This window comes from Pristiophorus japonicus, unplaced genomic scaffold, assembly GCF_044704955.1.
Source record: "Pristiophorus japonicus isolate sPriJap1 unplaced genomic scaffold, sPriJap1.hap1 HAP1_SCAFFOLD_578, whole genome shotgun sequence".
NCBI lineage: Eukaryota > Metazoa > Chordata > Chondrichthyes > Pristiophoridae > Pristiophorus > Pristiophorus japonicus.
The window spans coordinates 292,955-317,310 of record NW_027254486.1 but is presented as its reverse complement, the minus strand read 5'-3'; the positions used below and the strand labels follow the sequence as shown (position 1 = coordinate 317,310).

Here is a 24,356-nt window from a genome sequence, read left to right as displayed (position 1 = left end):
CATAATATTCTAGTTTCTACCTTATCCCCAGGTGAGAGTCCCAATCTTTATTTCGCTCTCTAACATTTTTTTTAAAGTCTGGATAAAAGCAGCTTTTCATTTCCTGGTTTGCTGTCTGTGAGAATTCTTCAATGTGATTGGCTGCTTAGACAGCTTGTTGACGTCACTGCAGCTCTTCACTACGAATCCCCATGACCAAGCACGGCAATCAATTACGTGACGACAAAGGCAAACTTCTCGCTACGGAGATCGCGAGATCTCTGTGTGGGCAACTTTCTTCGGGGCCAGCAGCGAATGTTTTTGCTTTGCCACTGATCTCAAATTCCGGGCCGCTTTATCTTGGGCTCCAAAATCAGCTGTGCTGTTCCCAAGTCAGTTTGGCACCTGAGCAAATAATGGAGCTCACTGTGATGAAAGCTTATGCTTATGTTCACATGTCACTCCTGTAAATTGTAACAACAGAACTGTTTTTAAAAGTATTGTTCATCCCATTCCAGGGCACCTGAGTGGGATTGCGTCCCTGATGAAGAAAGAGAGCGGCTATGTAACCAATCAGATGATGGGGAATTCTGGTAAAGTAGATTCAGTCCACTGACCTTATTTCTGGGCTTTATGACTTGTTTACACATGGTTACAATAGCAGTACAAGCAGGTCAGCCGGGTAGCTGGAAATCTAAAATAAATGCTAGAAATATGTAGCAGCATTTGTCAGAATTGGAAGATGTTACAGATTATAATGAGGAACACAGCAAGGGAAAAGGGTGTGGGGAATTATATCGCTATTCCTTCATCGTTGCTGGGTCAAAATCCTGGAACTCCCTCCCGAACAGCACCGTGGGAGTACCTTCACCACAAGGACTGCAGTGGTTCAAGAAGGCGGCTCACCACCACCTTTTGAAGGGCAATTAGGGATGGGCAATAAATACCGGCCTTGTCAGCGACGCCCACATCCCATGAACAATTTTATTTTTTTAAATGACCACATACATAAGAGAGATTGCTACTGCACCAGTTCTCCAACATATTTTATTTTAAAAAACATGTAGGTGTGTAGGGTAGTAAGCCCACAGTGCAACACACTACAGGTACAACAATATATTGTATTCATTTGGTCCTTTTTAGTGTAGAAAAATGTCCCAAAGTGCTTTACGGAACTGTAATTGGAAAAATAGGTGCTGACCCAAAGAAGAAGCTATTTGGAGAGGTGATAAAATGTTTGTCAGAGGTGGATGTAAGTAGGGTCTTAAAGGAGGCGAGGGAGGTGGAGAAGTAGAGAATTCTAGAATGTGGAGCCTAGGTGGCTGAAGGCACAGCCAAAAATAGAGGAGTAACGGAAGTCAGGATGTGCAAGAGGCCAGATTCGGAGGACACGGAGGCTTTTTTATTGGGGGTGGGTGCGGGAAATTTGTAGAGCTGTAGGAAGTTATAGGTAGGGCCGAGCAAGCTATGAAGGCATTTAAACACAGGTAGGAAAATTTAAAATTTGAGGCACCGGGGACTGAGTGGTAATCTAGCTCAGCGAGGATTCGTGTGACGGGCAAGTGGGACTGGCTGCTGGATTTGATACCAGCAGTCTAGTTTTTTGGTGTACTGAAATTTAGAGAGTGCAGGGGATGGGAGTCCAGCCAGGAGAGAACTGGAATAGTCAAGTGAGGAGGTAACAAATGCATGGATGAGGGTTTTGGAACCATATGGACTGAGGTGAGAACAGAGTCGGGCGATTGTCACAATGGGGTATGTAGGTAGTCTTTGTGATGGAGCCTTTAACCACTGCAGCCCACAGTGCTGTTAGGGAGGGAATTCCAGGATTTTGACCCAGTGATGGTGAAGAAACAGTAATATACTTCCAAATCAGGATGGTGTGTGACTTGGAGGGGGACGTGGAGGTGGTGATGCTCCCATGTGCCTGCTACCCTTGTTCTTCTAGGTGGTAGAGGTTGTGGGTTTGGTGGGAGATGAGAGAGAAGCTGGAGAGGTATAGTTTCAGGGAGAGTTGGGGGTCAGTTTGGTTGGTTGGCAAGGTGAAAAGGAGATGCAGCAAAGATACGGCTGGTCTGGATCTTGGTTACAAAGAAGTTTATGAACCCCTTTCAATTGTTGTTGGAGGTGAGGATGGAAGCTGCTGCGAAAAGGGGTTGGTAGTGAAGAAAAAGCACTGAAGCCAGTTATATGCAGATATACTCAAGTCTGCACCCCTTAGACTTGAGGGAATGAAGATGAGGGCCATACCAGGGAGACCAACTGGGATGGCAGATAGCAAAGATTTCCTTGGGACAAGGAAATCAAAGGTGAGGGAGTGGTTGAGAAAGTTAGCGGTTGCAGAAGTGTTTTGGTGAATGCAGCTACAAAGGCTAGGTAGGAGCTTGATAGGGCAGTTATGAGTGACTTGTGGAGAATTATTTCCAGGGACAGACTGATGGGTGTGGGGTTGGAAGAGGATAGGGTGATGTGGAGGGTAAGGAGTAGAAGGAGAGTGTCAGATTGGATTGATTGTGATTGAGATTATGGGCATAGGCAGGGGAACAGAGATGGCACGGTCAAGAGGGTAGCTGTGAATATGGATCAAAGTGTTTATATAAAGGGAGAGGTTTAAGGAAGACCGGAGGACTGTGAATTCAGAGAACAAGGGAAGCTGCAATGGAAATTTGGGATGGAACTTGGGCTGGGGTGGCAGATAATGAGTTTAAAGAGAGGTGAGGGCGTGGAACAAATTGAGACGCTCAAAGGAAGAGTAGGCAGAAGAGACTAAGATGTGCTTTTGTGATGAGGACCACACCCCCAAAGTGACGTTTTGGCCAGGGCAGGTGTGGAAAGTATAGCCAGGTGGGGAGGCTTCGGTAAAAGTCAAGGGGCCGAAATTCATGCCCGCCAGAAAGCTGGCGCACATTCCGGTTTTTAAAAGTTTTTACCGTTGGGCTCTTGACCGATTATCATCTGTTTGCTGTTTTTTTTTGGAACGGGCCGGAAACTGGTCATAATGGGGGCAGAAGTGCGTTGGTAAGTGCTGGTGAGGGGCAGGAGTGGGAGTGGGACGGATTCTCCGCCGCTGTCGCTCAGCGGTGGTGACAACATTGCACGTCTGTGTCACCACGTATCTCCCCTGAAGATAATCGGCAAATATTCAGGATCGGCCACTGGGCCACCAGGAAGGGTTTTGGCCGGGCCAGCGGCCTGGCACCCAAGAGAGGGTGCCAGGCTGCCTGTTGGCAGCCCGGCCAAACCAGGGGGCACAATAGTCCGGCCGATATGGAAGTCGGCCGGCAAAAAAAATAAAATGGCAGCCGTGGCATTGGGCCCTTGCCTTTAATGGCCGTCGCGCTGTCAGGGCTGACGGAGGGAATGAAAGGTGCACCGACAGAAAAAGCTGCCGGGGGCACCGCTCGGTGGGGATTCGATTTTTCGGGCTGGATATGGATGGAGGTGGTGGGTTCCAGCGATGCACACACTGATGACACACTTTCGGCCGCTCGGCAGTGGCGGGGTGGAAGTGGGGACCACCAGAAAAATACCCCTGCTGAAGGGCCTGAGAGGTACTAGGAGACTATAAATGGGACTTAGAAATAATGGTCTTAGGTCCAGAGTGGCAGCTAAAATGCACATGTGAATGGACACAGGGATTTCAGGTTACATAGGCATGGCAGAGATTGGGAGACGCATATCCTGGTCATAAACAGAGGACAGGGAGGAGACAATATAGAAGGTAAGGTGTATTTATTGGTCAAATGGCAGATTATGCCACTCTGTACACACAATGTTTTTGGCTGAAAGGAGATTTGGTCAGCTTATGAAAACGACCTATTTGTTGTTAATGCAAGTTACGTGTTGGGAGAATGCCCCAAGTTAAAACAGCGGACACAATGAGAAATACAGGTAAATGTTCCTCTATGGATGCCTAGCAGGCGCACTGCACCCAAAGAAACAGCTAAATAACTTTCTTTCCTCATACTGGCCATTTGTGTGGCCTGGGGAATTTCATGCTCCGGCCTAACCCTGGCTGAACTGTGCACCTAAAAACTGGGCAAGAAATGGGAGCACAGCCATTGAGGCCTTCAAATCTTCCTATGCGGGTGGCAAGTAGGATGTATAGCCAAAATGTTTGTACTTGCTTGTTCTTCTTCAGCCTACCCTCTGATCGGAGGTTCCAGAGGCAGTCCCACATGCCAGGAATGTTCAGGCACCCAACTGCCCCCTCCAGCTTTCTGCTGGAGCACCCAATAGTCAAAGTCCTTGGGAAATGAGGCAGGAATCTGGAAGGTCCCCTCCCACAGTGAAAGCTGCATACGGGTGTTGCTAAGATGGTAGAATGGGTGAAAGTGTGGCATGGAATCTACCGTACAGAAACCGGCAATTCAGCCCAACTAGTCTGTGCGGCTGTTTCTATTCCACACGAGCCTTCTCCCACTCTAATTACCTCTTCCCATTCTGCCCCCTGCATCCCTCATCCTGTCCCCGTAACCCTCTAGTCCCAATTCAAAGTCCGTATTTGTGAATTGGTATATTTTAATTTTTTTAAATATATACATTGAATGGGAAAAGGTTGGATGATGTGTAAGAGTAGATGGATTTGGAGTTTCACATTCACAAGATATTAAAAGGAGCACCTAAAATGGATAAGACTATAAAAAGTGAATAGAATGCTAGGGTTTATCTCCAGACTTGTAGAATATAAAATACCAAGAGATAATGATTGTGCCTATATAAAACCTTAAGACGTTAGAGTACTGTATGCCGTATTGGGCTCCACGGTATAGGAAGGATATTGAGGCTTTAGAGAAGGTACAATGCTGATTCATCAGTATGCTGCCTGGTATGAAGAAATACAAATATAAAGAAAGACATTAAAAATTGCAGCTGTTTTTGTTAGAATACAGGTGATTTGATAAAGATAATAGCTGAAACATTATAACAGTAGATCAAAGCAGATCGTTTCAAGTGATTAAGGACTCTAGAACGAGAGGCCATAGATGTAAGATTAAATGTAAGGAATTTAGGGGGGCTGGAGAAATCTTTTTACACATGTTTGTGAGGCTTTGCAATGCACTACCAGAGTTAGTGATTGAAGCAGAAACCAAGTCAACTTTTAAGAATATACATTGTTGAATTAGGGGGAATAAAAAGATATGGGAACAGAGCGGGGGACATAGGATGAAGATTACTTCCCATGTGGAGGATAAACACCAAAATGGACTGGCTGGATGAAATGCCTGTTTCCATGTTGTAATTTCCACGTAAGTATCATTCCAATTTGTTTAAGAGATAAAGCCCATTTACAAATAACTGCATTTTGCGTAATTAAATTACAGTTAGCCATTCTTTGACAATAGTAAGGGTTCTTTGTTCCCTATTGTCTTCAATTTTGTTGTTGTTCCCCGACAGGATGTCATTTTCCGAATTTCTAAGCAATTTCTCCCGTGTGGAAATCTGCAACCTGACTCCTGACACTCTTGCCAGTGATGAAGTTCACAAGTGGAGCATGAGTGTGTTTGATGGGAGCTGGAGAAATGGATCCACCGCAGGGGGATGTCGAAACTACCCAAGTACGAAATTCCAATTTCCAATCTCTTTTTTTCTCTTTGGCATTATCTTTTGTAGAATTTATTACATTTAGCAACTTGGCAACACTGTGCCAGAGCAATGACATTGCACGCTCTCAGCCTTAGACACCTTGTTAACATGTGACTTTGACATAATGTTTGCTTCACTTTGGGCCGAAGATAATTTAGTAATAATAAAACATAATTTTCCTCCTGTTTCAAGACCTGATATTACTGCTTTACATTGTTTTCTTGTGCCAAATCCGTACTATTCAGTCTATTTTGAATGCTTCAGTGGAATCGGTGTTTTTTTTAATAACTTTGTGCAATCCTGAAAACCCCATTTTCTCATCAGTAATGACAGCACTTTTATTCAAATATAACAACAGCTAACCAAAGTTTATAGAAATCTAACGTTACTTCCCTTCTTTTGTATTCTATTCCTTTGTCCACCATTCAGTAGAGATGTTAACCATTTAAAGAAAATGGGTTGGTTAATGGCAGTGTTAATAGCAGACCAATCAATGTCCAACGCTGTATTATGTGTTTATTCACTAGTATCACCAACAGTAATTCCTAGGCTGTAGTGAAAAAAGGAACCATTCTGAATCGATCCAAATGGAATGATGTGTATATTCATCAACTGTTGAATGGCTGATCTCATTGCTACCCATTGATTTCCATTTATAGAAACATTTTGGACCAATCCTCAATTTAAGATCCAGTTGGATGAAGTGGATGAAGATCCTGATGATGACGATGATCAATGTAGCTTTCTGGTTGGTGTGATTCAAAAGAATCGTAGAAGACAAAGGAAAATGGGCGAGGACATGCATACCATAGGCTTCGCTGTCTATGAGGCAGGTTTTAGGATTTTACTTGCCTGTTGCTGCTTTATACAATAAACAATAGGGGGAAAAGAAATGCAATAATATAGATTCGATCAATGCTGATTTCCATATGACCTTTCCAGGTTCACACATTCAACACAAACATCTAGAGTACTACGTATAGTTTTGGTCTCCGTATTTCAGGAAGGATATACCTGTACTTGCATTGGAGGTTGTTCAGAGAAGGTTCACGAGGTTGATTCTGGAGATGAAGGGGTTGACTTATGAAGATAGGTTGGGCCTATACTCATTGGAGTTGAGAAGAATGAGAGGTGATCTTATTGAAACATATAAAATACTGAGGGGGCTCAATGAGATGGATGCAGAGAGGATGTTTCCACTCATGGGGGAATCTAGAAACTAGGGGGCATAGTTTCAGAATAAGGGGTCGCCCATTTAAAACTGAGATGAGGAGGAATTTCTTCTCTGAGGATTGTAAATCTTTGGAATTCTCTACTCCAGAGAGCTGTGGAGGCTGGGTCATTGAATATGTTGAAGGCAGCGATAGACAGATTTTTGAGCGATAAGGGAGTGAAGGGTTATGAGGAGCTGAGTGCAAGATTAGATCAGCCATCTTATTAAGTGGCGGGGCAGGCTCGAGGGGCCAATTGGCTTACAACTGCTCCTAATTCTTATGTTCTTATGTTAAACAAAAAAATGACCACACAAAACTAATAGTTTTCAATGGTGGGCACCGTCATTAGTTCAATAATGTAGTATCCTGTCATCATGTCTGGTGAAGAGCTATTTTCAAAAGCTAGTTTGTTTGAATATTATTATTGAACCAGACCTGTCACTTCACTGGACTGTACATGATTATGATGCTTTATTCGACCAGTCATTTGCCACTAACCTTTAAAGAAGTGGGTACCTTTTGCTTTCTATATTTCCATTGACTGTGATGGCTCCTATTGTAATACACTGATTCAGGTGGTACAGTATGTGCAGTTTGGTTAGTGTTGAGCTATGGCATTTCACATTGTAGCCAAATGGTAGTTGAAGCACTTTTAAGCCAGCGCACAGAGCTGGTCAGCAACTTTGGTACTCAAGTCTCTGGAGTGGAGTTTAAATCTACAACCTTGTGACCTGGGTGACAGTGCTACCAATAAGCTAAGACTGACAAGGCAACACGTTATCTGTAGTAGGGAGAAGGCTGGGAACCTAGTGGTTATTGTATTGATAACTCAAACGTTGTGCGTTTAAAATCCCACAATGGCAAGTTGTGACATTATATTTAATAAATCTGGTCATCTGTGGATTAACACCACAAAATGGCTGTTAAAGCTGTCACACTTCCTTTTGGGAAGGGAATCTGCTACCCGTTCCTGGTCTAGCCACCAAATGAGTCTAGTCCCACATTGAGTGGTTGATTCGTAATGCACAGGATAACCAGGGATGAGCAATAAATATTGCCATGGCAATGTTGCCCCCCCACCCCGCCCAAGTGGAAATGTGAGAATGTTGGAATGTTCTTGAGCTTTGCTTGATTATTTGGGGTATAGAAAAAAATTACGCAGAACCTTTCCCTCGAGTGATGGAATGAGTGGAATAGTGTCCTTGACAGGAAATGTTGTACATGGTTAGAGGTTGAAGCTCACTTAATGGGTAAATGGCCTTTTCTGATTCCACACTCTCTTGTGTTCCTTGTGCAGAAAATCTAGCAGCTCCCAGGGGCAGATGGTGACAAACATTCCATTTGTTTGCAACATAAATGTACTTGCATTGCTCAGTGCCGAACAGACATTGTTAACTCTGTCATTAGTGCTATTACAGGTACTGAGATGTTACTGTGGGTTTCACTGTCATCACAGGACTTGAAAACATGACCTCAGTTATACTCGCATGACACAATTCATGCAGTTATTTTAGCCTTCTTGTAAAAGCCCTTCGACTTATGCTGTTTTTTTTTTACTCCATAGGTCCCTGATGAGGTGCGTAGGATTAAGATCCAGAACTACAAAATTAATTAGATTTTTATATGCAGGTGGTATTTTGCTAGTTTTTAATCATACATTGAGTATTACCCAGTTAATCTTCAAACCAGTTCTGAGAGGGCCACGAAAGAAATGGCAAAAGCTATGTATTTCATTTAATATTCTCCGCATATTGCACACCATACACCAGCCAAGGGAGCAAGTAAGTGACCTGCTCCCAGTAATACTCCTGTGTCACCTGCTAGTTGGTGCATGAGTGGATTTGGTGATGGAGAATCTCCTTTCTTGACCCTGACATTGTGAGGCAGGGGGTGGGGGGGCAGAAATGTGACAGCGCACTCACATTGGAACATGCCATTGAATAGCACTCTGAAGCTCCAACTCCAGCGTACGTCCTTTCTCAAAAAGTGGCTGACGGTTGTCTAACTCTCCCTAGTTTTTGTCTCTAGAGTTGGGGTTAAGAGTGAGTATTCCGAAATCAATGTGGGGTAACAATTCACTTTACCAGTAGCACAAAAGAGGCACGATCACATCAATAAAACTGAATATCGGCCGGCCGAAGGCAATGGAACTGACTATCCGTTGGGGCAACTGGAGGAAAACTTTTTTTGCACAGCGAGTGGTTAGGATCTGGGATGCGCTGCCTTAAAGGGCGGTGGAGGCAGATTCGATTGTGGCTTTCAAAAAGGAATTGGATAAGTACCTGAAGGAAAACATTTTGCAGGGCTACGAGGAAGGGGTGGAGGAGTGGAATAACTGAAGTGCTCTTGCAGAGAGACTCGACGGGCAAAATGGCCTCGTTCTGTGCTGTAACCATTCAATGATTCTATAATGGGCAGCCGATGCAATATTGGCCGTTTTGTGCTGATGTCGAGATAAATTTCTGCCCTGTGACTTTTACTTGCGAGTTTTTCTTTTTTTTTTAGTGTTGTGAAGGGAATTTTCCTTGGACCTATCTGGAAACGTCAGCTATGATATTGCCAGTAGCAGATAGTGAATTCAGAGTTCATTATTTTGTTTTTTTTAAGCTGTACTCCAGTCTATCTTTGATCCAGTAAAGTCTTGCCACAATAGACAGTTCATCATTTGGACAGTATGCTGAGCAGCTCCTTGATCTGGCCTGCCCAGAACATGGATTTAAAAATGACAAAAATGGATGATGAATGCCATTTGATTTCTTTTTCTCTTGCATTGTCTACCTAACCCTACCAAGACAACGTGCTCCTCAAGCAGAATCTTAACCAGGATGAGGATGAGGAGTTGACTACTACTCGCTGATGTTTTGTTGCTTGCCCATTAGTGGTGATATCATTGTGAATGGAGTTGGAGGGAAACCCATTTGGTAATTTGCAGGCTGTGGAAATGAATTGTGTTCTGTCTATAGTGCAAATCTTAGATTTGAGACATTATGTACAATATATGTGTTGTAATGGCATTTAAAAATATCGCAAAATCAGAAACCAGTTGATGCCATTTTTTTTTTGTTTCTATAAATTAGTATAAAAGCCAAACTAATGTTCAGCTGAGGAGAGATTTTTTCATGACCCATGCATCCAGCGCAAAATCGGAAACCTTCATCAACCTGCGAGAGGTCATGAGCCGGCTGGCTCTTCAACCTGGACAGTATTTCATTGTGCCATCCACTTTCCAGCCAAATAAAAATGGAAACTTTGCAATTCGTGTGTTTACAGAGAAACAAGCTGATATACAGTAAGTATAAACCGCATAGGTAAAGGGATTGGGCCCTTATCCGGAACCACTCCTCGTCCAGAACCATTCCCGGCCACCAGGTGGCGCATGCGCAGAACTCCGACATGAACAAATTGAAGTCCTTCCTCGCTGCCAACTCCCGCAATCGCTGGCCTGACCCCGCAATCCACTGCCCCCCCCACCAATGATATCTCTCTCGCACTCCCAGCCCTGATATCCCTTTGCTCAGTACCTGTACAATCCAGTCTAATGTGACCACCCCTCATCCATAAAAATCCCTTATCCGGAACAGACCAGGTCCCGAGGGCTCCAGATAAGGGAGGTTTGACCTGTATTAGCAAATGCTGTGAAGGGCAGTGACCGGAGGTGGTTCAATCTTTTCTTTTAAAAAGGGAACAATTGGGAACTGGATGTTGCTGTTCCTTTTTTCAAGACTTTACTATATTTGTCACCCCTTGACCTGGTTTTGAATCCAGCCCAGACCAATGGTTGGGAATGTCCTCTGAGCTTGTCCTGATCTGCTGCCGTAACTTCAACGGAAATGTGGTAGAAACCCCATTTACATGTGTACAGAAGATTTCCACTACACCTGCGACCTAGTTGAGCAGGACCAGTTCTGTGGAAATCCCCATCCAATGTCCTCTCGGCCTGTTCTAAGGGTCCTAAACACAATGTTGGTTTAAGTTGTATGGAGAGATTAGAGAAGCTGGGATTGTTCTCTTCACAGCAGAGTAAGTTAAGAAATTTAATAGAGGTGTTCAAAATTTATGGGGTTTTTAATAGAATACATGGGAAGAATTCATTTCCACTGGTTAGGTGGGTCGATAACCAGAGGACACAGGTTTAAGGTCATTGGCAAAAGAACCAGACAGGAGATGAGGAGAATGTTTTTTACACAGCGAGTTACGATCTGGAATGCACTGCCTGAAAGGATGGCGGAAGCAGATTTAATAGTAACTTTTAAAAGGAAATTGGATAAACACTTGTAAAGGAAATATTTTCATGGCTATTGGGAAAGGGGTGGGGGGAATGGGGGGGTGGGGAGTGGTGGTACTAATTGGATAGCGCTTTCAAAGAGCTGGCACGACACATCGAATGGCAGCCTCCTGTGCCATATGCTTATAAATTGTCACAACCTAGTTTTTTTTGTGAAACTGCAGTATCACCTGTGTTCAAAGGATGGACGATGTGCAAAGTAGAAATGTTACACTGGCAGTCACAGACACATTTGAACATTAGTAAATTATTAGATCAGTGTAGATGGATCATCTAATTTCTGCTAACCTACCTATCTGTCTTGTGAATGTACAATGCTACCACTGCAACATGTGTTTAATTTCCCAGCACTTGCATCCCTCAGGAAAAAATCATTATACATGTACACATAAATATTATACTGTTAATTTCAGACAAAACAGCAGAAAAATAGTCTGGGAAAAGTGAGATTCCTCCCTCACATAGTTTGCCAAATCCGAGTCTCGTGTATGTGCAGAGAGGGATTTAAAAAAAAAAAATTTCTAGGATAGAATTAAATTGCATGCAACTAATGCATTTGGTCACACCATAAATGTAATGAAAGTTTCTTAAACCGCTCCTCTGCCACGATCTCTCGCCGCTCCTCTGCCACGATCTCTCGCCGCTCCTCTGCCACGATCTTGCGCCGCTCCTCTGTAGTAAACTTTCTCTTTCTCCCCCCCCCCCCCCCCCCGACTCTGTGTGGTTCAGATTTTACCACGTGCAAATCCACAGACGAGGAAGATGCTAAATTTGATTTCTAGTCTGTGCTGAGTTAGCCAATCTCAACTAGGGAGGCATTATTATTGGTCTCTGTATCCCTAAGCTAGGTTAAGCTTGCCAAGATGCCGCTCCTGATTGCTCTCCCACGTCCTGTGTTGGAAAGTACGGCAGTTGCTGACTTCAGCCATGACGAGAACAGCTGTTCAAGCAAAGTACAAGAGAGTGCCCATGGAACCATATCCCAGCTAGTCTCAGTGCACTACCTTCAGAATAAGTATGAAGGAGATGAGGAGAAAGTTGGAGGAAACGAGAACAATCACTAAACCTAGAAAGGATCAGTTGGTAGTGTTGTATTATAATTTGTTATTATTACTGATGTGCTTTTAGATATTTAATTAAAATGTGCTCAGGATATATGCAACACATCTGAAAGTTTCACTGTGTATTTTCCTATTACAGAGTGATAGACGTTGACGTTGATGCAAAACTGGAAGATGAGGAGGTATATGACTAATTCTCTATCTGTTTGTTCTTTGAGGTACTCTCACTGCCTGCTCGTTTTGCTTGTCCCTCCACGTCACAAAGGTTGTTACTGAGTGTCATCATCCCCATGCTCCAATTTTCCCCAGGAAGCGCTGGAATGGCCATGAGGGCCTTTAATGGCCTCCTCTCCCTCCAACCTGGCACCTACATGCAGAGGCCTACAAGACTGCCGATTTCCCGATCTTTAGGGCTCTTTTGCCCTTTAAATTCCCGGCCACTTCTTCATGTGCTACAGGACTCCTTGAATTTCGTGACTGAGCATTGGTTGACTCCCCTCTTGGCAGTGGGAATCCCGCCCGGTACAGCAGGTGACTGGGTGGGGGCGAAATTGGAGGGCTGGGTGTAACTCCTCCCTGAAGAGGAGAATTCAACCACATAAGTCAGAGAAAATCATGATCAATCTGTATTTTTCTTCAATCAGACTGCAGCTCAAGTACTATGTCTACTTCTGCTCACTGAGCCGTTCAAGCATGGGAAGCAATGCAGAGAAGAGTCACAAGGCTGATTCCTAATCCAGAGTCCTAAAGTTATGAGAAAACACTGAAAAAACTTGAACTGTTTAGACTAGAAAGGAGGGGCCAGAGAAGCAATTTTATAGCATTGTCTGTATGTATGATTATAAACAAAATGAAAAAGGTAAAATCTGAAAAATTATTTCAAATTAAATGACAGGAGGAGGACAAAAGGTTACCGGTTCAGACAAGCAAAAGAGAAATTAATGACTCTTACTATGAAGTTCTTCACACAGAGTGATCAACATATGGATAGAGTAGTGGAGGCAAAAACCCTGGAATAATGTAAGAACCAATGGATGGTGCAGTGGGGTCATTCTGGATGGATGAACTAAGATGGACCAAATGACCTTCCTCAGCCATAAATATCGCGTTGTGTATAGGAGGTATGAGACACCACATTGAAAGTTTACTCTGATGCGTGGTGAACCAAGGAGTTGTTTGTTGGATGACATTGAGATCTATAAAGGATTTTTTTTTTTCCCTTTCCACATGTGGTGTGGGAGCGAAGTCCACAAAAGAATAATCATGCATGGACTCTGGATGTGGTGAATTTGATGGGCTAAATGGCCATTCTTGCTCTAGATTTTCATGTGTCTTCACATTGTCAACTATAATACATGTGAAGAATTATGGGTACAGACCTGTATCTCATTACTTTGTGGTACAGCACATTGGAACAGTTCCTCAGTTGTGTCACTGTTTAGGATTGTGGTCCTCGATAAAAGGTTGATTAGTAATGCACTAGTTCATTGTTTTGTGCTTCTTTGAAAACAAATAGGAATTCTCAGTGGAACCAGCCTTGGGGGGTAGTCAGGGTGAGGATCTTCTCTCCATCTGCCGAGGATTAGTAATCCTTGAAAAGTGACCCAACAAAGTTGGTGGACTTGCAGGCTTTTCTTGTGAAATAATGTCTTCAATAAATGGGACTGAGACCCTCCACTGCCCCATAGGTTTCAGTCAGGATGGTGATACTATATTAGACATATCTTTGTCCTCTAAAGGAGAATATCCAGATATTTCATACTACTTTATTTTATGCTTTTAACTTTGTATATGACACTATATTAATGGTATATGAACTGCTATATTGTAAATTAATTTGATTCCCAGATATACAATACTATATAGTACTGCTGTTAATTTCTCTCTTCTGGCTATGTATGATTATATGTGAACTCAATTCTTTTCTTTTCTTCTATGAAAAAATCCTAAAGGTTGATGAAGAAGACATTAGCAACAGATTCGAGAATTTGTTTGATTATTTAGCTGGGGAGGTGAGAGATTTACATTCACTACTAGGGTTGTTCCATTTGTCTTTCACAACTTTAATCTTGTACATGCCATTAGAAGAGTATTCTATAATTATTTTAATTTTATCTATTGTAACGTAGATTGAGATAAAATACGTTTGTGGTCTACATGGGCTGGGATTCTTAAAATGCAGCCAGGAATATTTCCTTAATTGATATGGTGTACACAAGTAGTGAAGATGCAGAACGGTTCTGAATAATGAAACCTAGGAGGACACTTGAGATATAGTAATCCATAACCGACTGAGGTTTACATTAAAATTAAATAGACATAAAGGTGTTGGACTGAAAATGTATTCATTTCAAAGGCATGAAAGGGCACCTAGCCCGGATTGTTAGGAAAAATAGCAGATGAAACAGCAGATCATCAATAGGAGATAATTCATATAATGAAATAAAGTACAGTTAAATGCATTCCAACAAGTAAAGTGGTATGTAAGAGGTGGAGTTTCATATATAAATAGAGAGGTTAGTGCAAAATTAAGATTTTAACAAGTCACATTAAAAAAGGTATAGAAAGAGAGCAAAAGCATTTCAACATAAATGGAAATAGCAAGGGCTATAGGATAGTCAAAGAAGGAGAATGACTACTTCAGAATAAGGGAATAGCAGAAATGCTTAATTATTTCACATCAGCTTTTACAATGGTGGAATGGGACTGTAGGAGCACCTCAGGAGATTGTCATAGAGCCATGATTCCAGATACAGATTCCAGATTCATAATGAAAACTGTATTAAGACAGTTAATGGGATTAGGTATTGAAAAGCCACCAGACTCAGACGGTATGCATCCCATAAAGCTGACGGATATTGTAGAAGAGATAGCATAGGCACTAAACATGATTCCCCAAAAGTATTCAGAAATCGGAACTGTGCTAAAGGACTGGAGGATGGCAAATGCTACACCTGTGTTCAAGGGAGAAGAAATTATATGGCAAACTTCCACTAGTTAACAAATTGGTAACAGGATGACAGATTATCACTAGAAGAACAAAGGGGAATATTAAAATAATGTTTTTAGACAGAAGGCGTATATTCAAACATGAAACAAGTCACTATTGAGGCAGAGATCATAACATCATTTTAAAAGTGAATTGGATAGTTAGTTGAAAAAACAGGGAGAAGTGCACCCAAAATATTTTCCTTCCACTTTGAGGCAAAAGGTTGATCTTGGCATCTGTTGACTTGTTTGGATTTGAGCTGGTTTTCTGGGAAGGACTTGGCAACTATTTGAAGTTTGTGTTTTTTCTTTGCTCTTTCAAATTCAGGATGCAGAGATTTCTGCCTTTGAGCTGCAAAAAACACTGAACAAAATTATGTCCACCCGTAAGTAAAGGAACCCATTTTATAGGTTCACACCAGTGACTTGAATTGAAGTTGTTGTTAACTGCATACTAGCATGCTCACATGGATAAGATAAAGGTACCAGGCCCTTTTTGAATGAGCTCCCTATAATGGTGCTGTAGAATAGAGTGCTAACCTCGATTCACCTGTGGCTTGGTTGGTGCACCATGCAGAATTAAGGGTGCTTGGTTCCTTAAGGGCCCTTAGTCTGTGTTTACTTCGCTGATCTCAGCTGGGATGATAACGGGGGCGTTACATATGGCCATGATGGGGAGGGGGGAAAACAGCCAGGATTCCTGTCTAATCAGTACTTGTAGAAGGCAGAGGTATTTTGACATAGCTGGTCCACTGGGTGTAACTTTGCAAAGTGAAGCCAGTAAATTTACCCTCGATTTTGGCTGAATTGGAAGAAAACAGGCACAGTACGCCAAACTACTTTTCCCCTGATTCAGCTTAGATTTATTTGGATGAGTGCAATTGAGCTAGCATTCTAAAATGAAAAAAAGAATTGGATTTATACAGCGGATTTTATGACATCTCAAAGCACTTAACAGCCAATGAAGTACTATGAGTGTAGTCGCTGTTGTAATAGAAACATAGAAACATAGAAAATAGGTGCAGGAGTAGGCCATTCAGCCTTTCGAGCCTGCACCACCATTCAGTAAAATCATGGCTGATCATTCACCTCAGTACCCCTTTCCTGCTTTCTCTCCATATCCCTTGATTCCTTTAGCCATAAGGGCTAAATGTGGGAAATACGGCAGCCAATTTGTGCACAGTAAGTTCCTACAAACAGCATGTGATAATAACCAGATAATCTGTTTTTGTTATGTTGATTGAGGGATAAATATTGGTCAGGCCATCAGGGATAGCTCTCCTGCTGCTCTTCAAAATAGTGCCATGGAATGTTTTACAAATGTTTGAGAGTGCAAAACCTCGGTTTAACGTCTCATCCGAAAGACAGTGCAGCACACCCTCCTTACTGCACTGGAGTGTCAGCCTAGATTTTTGTGCTCAAGTCCCTGGAGTGGGACTTGAACCTACAACCTTCTGACTCCAAGGCGAGAGTGCTACCCACTGAGCCAGAGCTGACACATTCTAGGTCCCAGAACACATGGATGATTTACCAATTCCATAATGGAATTTTTTTAAAGTATGCCCTGGGTTTCAACTCCCTCTACCTTGTGGGAAAAATGGACTAAACCAGAGTCAGGTAGCACCTAAGGCTTCTAGGTTTGCTGTACTGCATAGAACCTCAAACATTACCCCAAATCTCGATTGGAAACTTCATTAAATTGAAACAAAAGGATGTGCCTCGGAAGCCTCCTAGATGGACTAGTTGGGTTGCCTCAATAATACTGCTGTATAAATATTAACTTTAATTATATTCTTATGTCTCCATTCCATAATATGCGCTGTCTTCTTTTCAGGTGACGACATTCAAACTGATGGTTTTAGTTTGGAGACCTGTCGAAATATAATCAGTCTAATGGATGTATCCTTTTAATGACTACTTCTGTGGTGTTTCTCTTCCCTTTTACACAGATGAAATAAAATATCTGAGTGCAGTTAATTTTTTTCGTCCTATCAGATATGAAACCTTTCAGTTATTAAAATAACTCAATGTCAACTTAATAAACAGATGATCTGTAACCAGACTTCTGCTAGTGCAAGTCTCTAATCAGCTGTCAGGTGCTTTAGAGCAACAATTGGCAGCCTTCAATCTTTTTGCCTCACTTTCGTGGGGAAGTGCCTTCTCTTTACTTGCTGCCTCTCCCAGATGGCCATATAGAGATTGTGAAATGACTGCAAGAGGAATTATGTCCTGTCCTATCAGTGTCATGTGCTGGTGAATCAATGTGTTTGAGCCACCATGTCTCCCTCACTTCCAAATGGTCCAGCTGCAAGCTGGTCAGAACCCAGATAAGATCTGAGCAGATGTGTAGTTCAATCCCAAATTAAGATTGGTTCTGAAGATTGACACAAAAAGCAGGTTTCAGTGGACTTTGATATTTCTATAAATATATATTTAAAATGTATTTGGATTATGCACTTGAAGTGCCATACCACCTACAGGTCTACGGACTAAGAGCTGGAAAGTGGGATTAGGCTGGGTAGCTCTTTGTTGGCTGGCATGGACATGATGGGCCGAATGGCCTCCTGTGCTGTATATTTCTATGATGATCCAAGACATACTTTGAAGTAGTTTTCCTGAATCAGAATTGTAAAACAGAAGGATGGATCTGGCAAAATTGGACTAGTGGAATTCAAGCTATTTTGGAACAAGATGCAGAAGATGCTAGTAAGAGAAAACTTTTTACAATAAATTTGTTTCCTGATCAAAGGCAACCTCCATACTGGATTTCCTGCTCCTAGATCGGCAAGCTGCCTTTAAGAAGTATGTTTCATGCAGACGCCTTTCCAGATTCATTTAAATGAGGCCCAGCCAAGACACCACATTGATTTCATCGGGATGGCAGACTGTATATCCACCTACAGTCTGTCAGATTAACATTATATGAAAATCAACACCCAAGACTCTACAGCACACAGTTAAATCTTAAAGAAATAGTTTTTTTTTAAAAGTGTGATATGTGCACCTCCTGGTGGCTGCTTGGAATGACACATTTAAAGAAGTCCGTTGAAGGTGAGCCTGTAATCCTGACTGAAAGGAGTGTGTAGAGCACGTGACATCCGAAGGAAAGAGTACTTTTTTCCCCAATTGAAAGTCAATTTTTTATAATAGAAACAAGTGGAAATTATGTGAGAGCACGGTTTTATAAAAGCACCATTTTATAAAAGTTATAATGCTGCTTATGAACTGTGGCTACCACCTGCCTGATTTACCCAGGCCTGGAGCATCTCTGTGACAGTTCTATCTGTTATACATTGATGTCCCTTCTATTTTAGTCAGTAGGGAATCCAGGTTTTTTTCCCCCCCATTCCAATTCTTTATATCAAAGTTAAAATAAGATGAAAAAAACTTAAATCATTTTCTTTTCCTCCATTTAGAAAATCTTCAAGAAAATGGATGCTGATCAATCTGGTACCATGAGTTCACATGAAATGCGAATGGCGCTTGAAGAAGCAGGTAATGTTTGAAACATTCCTGTGGCCCAGCCATCCATACTCCACCGAGCTGCATTTGGAGAGTCAGTTATTGATTCTAGGATATATGTTCAGTGTATACTTAACTGACATAAGAACTGAAAGAATTTTTAAGAAACAAAAAAAAATGCTTTAGGCTCAACAAGACTACCTTCCTTGTGTCATCGACCTGCTTTATCGCCATCTCCTTCAGGCTTTTATAACTAGTCCATGGAATAAAAGGGACAGTGGCAGCATGGATACAAAATTGGCTAAGTGACAGGAAACAGAGAGTCGTGGTAAACGGTTGTTTTTTGGACTGGAGGAAGGTATACAGGGGTCGGTACTAGGACCACTGCTTTTCTTGATGTATATTATTGATTTGAGTTTGTGTACAGGGTACATAGGAACATAAGAAATAGGAGCAGGAGTAGGCCATTTGACCCCTCAAGCCTGCTCCGCCATTCAATAAGATCATGGCTGATCATGGACTCAACTCCACTTCCCTGCCTGCTCCCCATAACCCTTTATTCCCTTATCGCTCAAAAATCTGTCTATCTCCGCCATAAATATATTCAGTGACCCAGCCTCCACAGCTCTCTGGGGCAGAGAATTTCAAAGATTTACAACCCTCAGAAACCAGAGAAGAAATTTCTCCTCATCTCAGTTTTAAATGGGCGGCCCCTTATTTTGAGACTATGTCCCCTAATTTAGTTTCCCCTAGGAGTGGAAATATCCTCTCTGCATCCACCTTGTTGAGCCCCCTCATTCTTCTGAACTCCAGTGTGTATAGGCCCAACCTACTCAACCTATCCTTATAAGTCAACCCCCTAATTTCCAGAATCAACCTAGTGAACCTTCTCTGAACAGCCTCCAATGTAAGTATATCCTTTCTTAAATACGGAAACCAAAACTGTGCGCAATACTCCAGGTGTGGCCTCACCAATACCCTTTACAGTTGTAGCAGGACTTCTCTGCTTTTGTACAAAATTTGCAGATGACACAAAACTTGGAAGTATTGTGTCAGTGAGGAGAATAGGGCTAGATTTCAAGAGGACATAGATAGGCTGGTGGAATGGGTGGACACGTGGCAGATGAAGTTTAACGCAGAAAAGTGGAGTGATACATTTTGGTAGGAAGAACGAGGAGACGCAATATAAACTAAAGGGTACAATTCTAAATGGGTTCAGGAACAGAGAGACCTGGGGGTATATGTGCACAAATTGTTGAAGGTGGCAGGACAGGTTCAGAAAGCGGTTTAAAAAGCTTACGGGATCCTGGGCTTCATAAATAAAAGTAAGGAAGTAATGAACCTTTATAAAACACTGGAGTAATTTGTTGAATTCTAGGCACCACACTTCAGGAAGGGTGTGAAGGCCTTGGAGAGGGTGCAAGAAAAGATTTAGAATGGTTCCAGGGATGAGGGATGATACATGGATAGACTTGATTTGATAGATGTTCAAAATCACGAGGGGTCTAGACAGAGTAAATAGAGAGAAACTATTCCCACTGGCAAAAGGGTTGAGAACCAGAGGACACAGATTTAAGGTGATTAGCAGAAGATCCACAGGTGACATGAAGAAAGAGAAATTACGCAGTAAATGATTATGATCTGGAATGCACTGTCTCAAATGGTGGTGGAGACAGATTCAAAAGAAAATGAGAGAAGTAACTGAAGAAAATTAATTGCAGGGCTATGGAGAAAGGGTGGAGATCAGAACTAGCTGAAGTGCTCTTGCAGAGAGCCAGCATGGGCTCAACGGGCTCAACAGGCCCAATGGTGGCCTCCTGTGCTGTGTGATTCTGGTCCGAGCCTTTTGCTGCCCAATTTTCGGGTCACATTCCAGCAGGCAGGAGCAAAATGGAGGTAGGGATCTGGTACACTGGATCCCTACTCCATATTCTGCCATAAAAATTTAGCCAACAACAGAAGCGTTCACCTTCAAATGGCAGCAGGGGGCTTATTTAAATGGGGTCGTAATGATATGGTGCTATCGCTTCCCATTTTCCATCTTTATTGCCTCATTTAATGCTAAGAATCAATTACACAGATCTAAAATGGGCATCCAACTTTGCAGAGGAAAAGGCAAAGTTAATTTAAAATGTTCAGCAGCTACTGTAAAAGGATTCACAGAAAGCTGATCTCATTTGGAGCTTTTTTTGAGACACTTTACTATTGTGCTCTGATGCTTGGTGTTACGCCATTCAATTAGGTCATGGCTGATCTGCATCTTAATTGCATTTACCCGCCTTGGTTCCCTATCTCTTAACAGAGTAACTATTTCTACTAAGAAGCAAGAGTTAGGACAAATATCACTGACACCACCCCCTGCCCCCCCGCCCAATTCCCACTAACCCTTTTCTGCACCTGCGTCCAACACCATGTTGCCTCCACTGAGCAACCGAGCGCATCTCCCGCAGTGTTGGGGAGAGCGAGAGGCAGGCGGAGAGAGAGAGCTGGGGTGGGGGTGGGGAGAAAGATTATAGTTGGGGGGGGGAGGGAAAGAGAGCGAGTGAGCTTGGGCAAGGGGAAGAGAGCCTGCGAGGGGGGGGGGGCGGCGGGTGGGAAGAGAGAGACACAGGTGGGGGGAAACAAAGGAGAAAGAGGGAACTCGGAGAAGACGGTTCTTCCTACCCCCTGGTGCATGCAAGTTTGGTGCGTGTGTTCCAAGGGACATCGTTGGCGTGGATGAAATCCAGAAGTCACGACACTGTCATTATTCACTTCATACCCAATAAACTTGTTCACATTTGGCGCACAATGCCCCATCTATTGTGTGTGTTGAGGGTGGGGGGGGGGGGTGCGCACGGGTGGTGAGGTCTTCAACTGGTGGAGGGATGCACTTGCGCTTGGGTAAGGGTCTTCAGCTGGGGGAGGGATACACTTGCGCTGGGGTAATGGACTTTTGCTAGAACTTGGTGGCTTTTGGGGAGATCTATCCTCTGTGGCTTCTGAAGTCAAAATGGATCGGATTACAAATTGGAAATTCACTCAGAACTTGGGCTGGGTGGTTCCAGTTACACATTCCAGAGGAACTTCAGGGTGTGGCGTATCCTCCAAGGGAACCAATTAGAGAAACGGCTGCATTTCAGTTAGTACAAATAGACATATCCATCTCTTAATACCCCTACCTAACACAAATTTTAAAGTTAGTTCTCCATGCCTGTGCTCTTTCATCTTGGAAAATCATGGCTACCCTCTACAGCCACATGTACCTTCTCCACAAATACCATCATCTCCAAACCTTTCTTTCTGCAGATTAACTCCTGTAGCTCCCATTTATGCCACCTCATCGTGGTCAATTCCAAACCTTGCCAAAACAGTGTCTGCATGCCTAACCACTTTAGTGCATCAATAATTTCACAATGGTAAGTAATAAGTACACACATAGATTGGGTTGTCAATAAAATTAGCAATTGTATTTATATATACACTTAATTTTCTCCCCAGGTTTCACCCTGAACAATATTTTGACTCAGATCCTTGTTGCTCGTTATGCAGACACTAACCTTCTCATTGACTTTGATAGCTTTGTTGGTTGTTTGATCCGTTTGGAGACCATGTTCAGTAAGTTATTATTCAAAACGTCTTGTTACATTAAAGCCTCAAGTTCAATAAGCATGTTGGGACCAAAATTCCGGGAGCCCTGCTCCACTGGTGAAAGTGCAGCAGAGTAGCACTCCCATCCACTCATGGAGACAGACCCATACCCTCTGCCAATGGGGATAGGTCATTTATATACTCAGGGCTTGTGACCCTTGCCGTAAGGGAGCATCAGAGGGGCTTCTCCCAACATAAAGAGAGTACCATTTAGGGACACAGTAGCATAGTGGTTATGTTACTTTCACTAGTAATCCAGAGGTCTGGACTAATAATCTGGAGACGTGAGTTCAAATCCTACCACAACAGCTGGGGAATTTAAATTCAATTAAATAAATCTGGAATTAAAAAAACTAAACTAGTACAGTATCAGTAACGATGACCATCAAACAAGATTGTTGTAAAAATCCATCTGATTCACTAATGTCCTTTAGGAAAGGAAATCTGCTGTCCTTACCTGGTCTAGCCTATATGTGACTCCAGATCCACAGCATTGTGGTTGACTCTGAACTGCCCTCTGTGGTTCAAGAAGGTTCACCACCATCTTCTCGAAGGCAATTAGGGATGGGCAATAAATGTTAGCAATGCCCACATCCCATTAACTAATTTAAAAACTCAAGAGGGTGGAATGGAGGCCTGGGCTGACTGAAGAGTAACGGGTGATAAATTTTTAATATGCCACTGGCCATTGTTGGAGAGGTAATCAATCCCTTCTCAGCTGGGCCTAATGGCGCATTGGACAGAATTCCAAAGGCAGCCTAGGAACTTCCCCAGACGTTCCCCAAACTTGGCTCATCAGCAAGTTACACTTGTTCGCTCATTCTCCTCTGGATGTGTCACATCAAGGTGGTCTACTCCCCAACAAGAATCTAAACTGGATGGTAACCCTACAGACAGAGGTTCTACTTTAATTCAGGCATTTGGCCCTCCCTAGCTACTTTAAATTTGGCCTAGTTGCGTCTATCCAGTAGAGATTGGTTGAACTTAACAATTTTGGAACTTGAGAATTTATAGTAATATTTAAAGTCCATTAAGCACAAAACATCAATGGAAAGAAAAATCAGGTGGGATTTAGAACAGGTTCCGATCATATATTGTGTTTTATGTCCCTGCCATAGTTGGGAGTTTTGACGTGTCTCAATGCCAATTACCTACCTTTTCACAATACCCCATGTCTCCAGAAATTAACTACAGTAATTGATGTAAAAATTATATTTTGAACCATTTGTTTACCTATTGTAAATAATTTAGTATACATGGTTAATGATCGTAATATACAGAATGAGACTGCAAGGTTGGGAGATCTGGTTTTCAATGCGATTTGTGCAGCTATATATTTGCATCTCGGATTGGGCTCTTCTCCCCACAATGGAACAGATAATATGCATTCGCTAGTGTTGTTCAAACGTTGCATGCAGCTACAAACAAGTGAGCTGGCCTCACTGATAATGCAAGATCATCTCATTTATGTTTTCTAATGTTCTGGTGACATGCCAGCAACACCAGGATCACAATTTAGGATACCAGAAATCAGTGAATGGCTGCTGGTTACTTGTTCAATACTACCAATTTTCCAGCAAGGGCTGGGCAGGGGCGTAAGATAATGCAAGATAAATAACTTTTTTTGTAAATTGCAGTCTCATCTTCATTCCAAACAGGCACTGCTGCTGTGGCCCTTAAGATTTTTTGTGGGGCCTAGCAAACCTTGTGCATGCCCCGATTGCATTGGTTGCCTCAAGCACGTTGCAAAGTTTGGGCTTCCATGCCCAATAATACAAGGAGTGGTCACCCAATGCAGTTCCCTGATGTGGTTCAGTGCATCGGGTGCCAACCTTTGAAATTATTAGCCCTAGTATTTCCTTGTTCAGTTGGCATAAGAGTGCAACCTTAGTCTGACTTCCTAAACTAAAAATATCAGGCTCAGTTTGTGTTCAAATGTATTTCTTAAAGATTTCATCCAGTTTTGTTGCTGCATTGTTATACTTTGCAGAATTACCTAGCTGTTTTACAGAAAATCCCAGAAGAAACAAAAAGATTCAGTTTGAAATGTGCCCATTTATGTTCTTGCCTATTCAGGATTATTCAAACAATTCGAGCAGGATGGTGATGGATTGGTGGAGATGGATCTATTTCAGGTACGGATTTGATGCT

At 42.5% G+C, this 24,356-nt stretch overlaps 1 protein-coding gene across 1 annotated transcript in view; it reads left to right on the top strand.

Annotated features, from left to right (window-relative positions):
* LOC139254797 (calpain-2 catalytic subunit-like) overlaps positions 1-24,356 on the top strand; it is a gene marked incomplete at its 5' end in the record, with an annotated part of 34,871 nt that overhangs the window by 7,937 nt on the left and 2,578 nt on the right. The window contains 13 exons of the mRNA XM_070873822.1: positions 498-572; positions 5,377-5,537; positions 6,225-6,394; positions 8,344-8,355; positions 9,857-10,068; positions 12,265-12,307; positions 14,078-14,137; positions 15,442-15,499; positions 16,948-17,012; positions 17,751-17,819; positions 18,530-18,608; positions 22,056-22,172; positions 24,282-24,340. Coding sequence (XP_070729923.1) covers positions 498-572; positions 5,377-5,537; positions 6,225-6,394; positions 8,344-8,355; positions 9,857-10,068; positions 12,265-12,307; positions 14,078-14,137; positions 15,442-15,499; positions 16,948-17,012; positions 17,751-17,819; positions 18,530-18,608; positions 22,056-22,172; positions 24,282-24,340 — 1,180 coding nt within the window. The remainder of the gene's footprint in view (positions 1-497; positions 573-5,376; positions 5,538-6,224; positions 6,395-8,343; positions 8,356-9,856; positions 10,069-12,264; positions 12,308-14,077; positions 14,138-15,441; positions 15,500-16,947; positions 17,013-17,750; positions 17,820-18,529; positions 18,609-22,055; positions 22,173-24,281; positions 24,341-24,356) is intronic.